Consider the following 2,938-nt stretch of genomic DNA (forward strand, 5'->3'; position numbering starts at 1 on the left):
TACTCTAACCCTCTCTTTCTTCTTTAATTCTCTACCACATCAGCATGTTTGCTATTCCCAAATGCATGATACTAGCTAAGATACCACCATTAGAAGCCTGTGTACAAGCTCGTAACCAAGGGCGAGATCTTGCTGGCGAAGGTAACGAAATTATCGTTGCAAATGGGGTCCTGAACTAGCCACGCGGGATCCAAAGCTGCTCGAAGCACAAGACTTTGCCACCGTGCATACATCCATGCATGCACATGCGTGTGTCTGCAGCACCATTAATGAAGTCAACTCATCGACGAATACGAGTAACCTCGATCGATGCCCTAATGGAAAAAGATTACCATATTAAACAAGGGTTTTGTACTAGCGCCCTGCCGTCTGCCGATACACAGTGAGTGACGCTGAGCTAACGTTGGAGCAGCTAGCCCTAGCCGAATGCCACACCGCACATGCACGGCAGCAACACCGATGAAGCCCTTCTCGCGTAGCCTCCAGTGGGACCTGGACGCCGCAGTCGACGACGATGACGGCAAGCAGCACTTCGCCGACGACGGCGATGGCAAGCAGAACACCGAGAGAGGCCTCCGGCGGCCGTCCCGGCTCTTCTACCTCGCGCTCCTCTACACCGTCTTCTGGGCCCTGGTATTCTACCACCACTTCTCCACGAGCGTGCAACAATCAGGCGGCGCGGCGGTGGCAGCGCCCACCGCGCTCCAGCTCAAGCCGTCGGCGTTCTTCTCGGCGTCTCGCTTCTTCCGCCGGGACCCGTGCACCGGCCGGTACGTGTACATGTACGACCTGCCGCCGCGGTTCAACGCCGACCTCGTCCGCCAGTGCGGCCGGGTCTCGGCCTCCTCCGACGTGTGTAAGGACGTGTCCCACGACGGGTTCGGCCCGCCCATCACGGGCGGCGGCGAGGAAGGGTCGCTGCCGGAGCGGGGCGCCTACGACACCGACCAGTTCATGCTGAGCATCATCTTCCACGTCCGGATGCGGCGGTACGAGTGCCTCACGGCCGACCCCGCCGCCGCCGCCGTGGTGTACATCCCGTTTTACGCCGGCCTGGACGCGGCGATGCACCTGGGTAACAAAGATCTGGCGGTGCGGGACGCCCTGTCTCGGGACCTGATGGACTGGCTGGCGCGGCGGCCAGAGTGGCGCGCCATGGGCGGACGCGACCACTTCCTCGTCTCCGGGCGGGGAACATGGGACTTCCTCCGCAGTCCGGACTCAACCGGCTGGGGTAACACGCTCATGACCTACGACCTGGCCATCCGCAACGCCACGTTCCTCAACACCGAGGCCAGCGCGCGGCACGGCAACGACTTCGCCGTGCCGTTCCCGTCGCACTTCCACCCCTCCTCCGACGCCGAGATCACCGGCTGGCAGGACCGCATGCGCCGGCTGGACCGCGCGTGGCTCTGGTGCTTCGCCGGCTGGCCCCGTCCCCGTGGCAACGGCATGGGGCCCGAGCGCGCCGAGCTCATCGAGCAGTGCCGAAACTCCAGCCGCTGCTCTCTGCTCGGCAAGCTCAACCACTACGTGCCCGGCCACGCCATGCAGCTGCTCGAGAGCGCCCAGTTCTGCATGCAGCCGCGCGGCGACGGGTACACGCGCAAGTCCACCTTCGACTCCATCCTCTCCGGCTGCATCCCGGTCTTCTTCCACCCCGTCTCCGCCTACCTTCAGTACACCTGGCACCTGCCCAGGGACTACCGGAGCTACTCCGTGTTCATCCCTCACCGCGACGTGGTCGACCGGAACGTCAGCATCGAGGAGGTGCTGCGTAAGATACCGCCGGAGAAGGTGGCGCGGATGCGGGAGCGGGTCATCCAGCTTATACCCACTGTGATGTACCGGCACCCGGCGGCCAAGGGGGTTACGTTCAAAGACGCGTTCGACGTCGCCCTTGACCGTGTCGTCGACCGGGTGGCCAAGCGCCGGCGCGCGGCGGCCGAGGGACGGGAGTACGTGGACAGCGTCGACGGAGCTGATAGCTGGAAGTACGACTTGCTAGAGGATGGGCAGACCAAGGTAGGTCCCCATGAGTTTGATCAATATCTGTAACCGCGCGCAGATTAGTTTACTCCAGTACTTCGTTCTTTTTTTGAACTGATTTACATGGGTGGTTTTTTTTAGATAGATTTACTTTTTTTTTTAGTAGAGATGGAAAACAAGAAAATGTTTTGGTTGATTCTATCCAAGCCATACGATGCAAATTCAAGGAATGTCATCCTTTTACTGTTCATCTTCAACCTCGTGCACCTCCTCTTTTTCCTTCCATAGAGTGGGCAGAATTTGCTAATGTGTTTGGGCATAATAAAGAGGAGGCAAGAATTGCAAGTTCCCGGGGAGTCTCTAGGAACTTATTGTTCATGATCCTGAGACTTTGAGGGAAAAAGTTGAAATCCTGGTTGAGTTGCGTAATATATATGTATGCTGATGAGGAACTTCGTTGGTTTGAAATGACTAGTGAGAGATGGTTGCTCCAAGGGGATGATAATAGTGCTTACTTTCATTAATTAGCTAATGCTAGCAAAAGAAAAAGAATTGATCACTTTCTTGAATGTAGTGATGGTCTGATTGAGGGTACTGATGATTTGATTAATCATGCAATTGCTTATTATGAGAACCTTTTTGGTCCTGCTCCTGGTAATCTCTTTCCTAGATCTCCGGACTTGTGGGGTGACAATAAGAAAATTAGTGAAGATGGCAATGCTGCTCTGACTAGACCTTTATAAATGCCTTGTTTGCTATGGACTCTAATAGGGCCCCTGGACCTAACAAATTCCCCATTGAGTTTTATCAACACTGCTGGGAGTGGTTAAGGACGGTTGGATCCAAGAATTATGCTTTGTTATAATATGCAAGAATAAACATACAACAGTGAAAAAATAAAAAAAAATCTATTAGTGGCATTGGTATTTGATTCATGAGGTCTCTACTT

The 2,938-nt window shown here is 55.4% G+C and overlaps 1 protein-coding gene across 1 annotated transcript; it reads left to right on the forward strand.

Moving 5' to 3' along the window:
- The first annotated feature begins 386 nt into the window (after positions 1 to 386).
- LOC123073699 (xyloglucan galactosyltransferase KATAMARI1 homolog) lies at positions 387 to 2,316 on the forward strand. The gene has a single exon (XM_044496753.1). The coding sequence runs from the start codon at positions 427 to 429 to the stop codon at positions 2,056 to 2,058; it is 1,632 nt and encodes a 543-aa protein (XP_044352688.1). The 5' UTR covers positions 387 to 426; the 3' UTR covers positions 2,059 to 2,316.
- Positions 2,317 to 2,938: the final 622 nt, after the last annotated feature.

The sequence above is a fragment of the Triticum aestivum genome, chromosome 3D, assembly GCF_018294505.1.
Source record: "Triticum aestivum cultivar Chinese Spring chromosome 3D, IWGSC CS RefSeq v2.1, whole genome shotgun sequence".
In the NCBI taxonomy this organism is placed as follows: Eukaryota; Viridiplantae; Streptophyta; class Magnoliopsida; order Poales; family Poaceae; genus Triticum; species Triticum aestivum.

Excerpts from the sequence above, each read along its gene's own strand:
- LOC123073699 (XM_044496753.1), top strand. The coding sequence starts at position 427 with ATGCCACACCGCACATGCACGGCAGCAACACCGATGAAGCCCTTCTCG.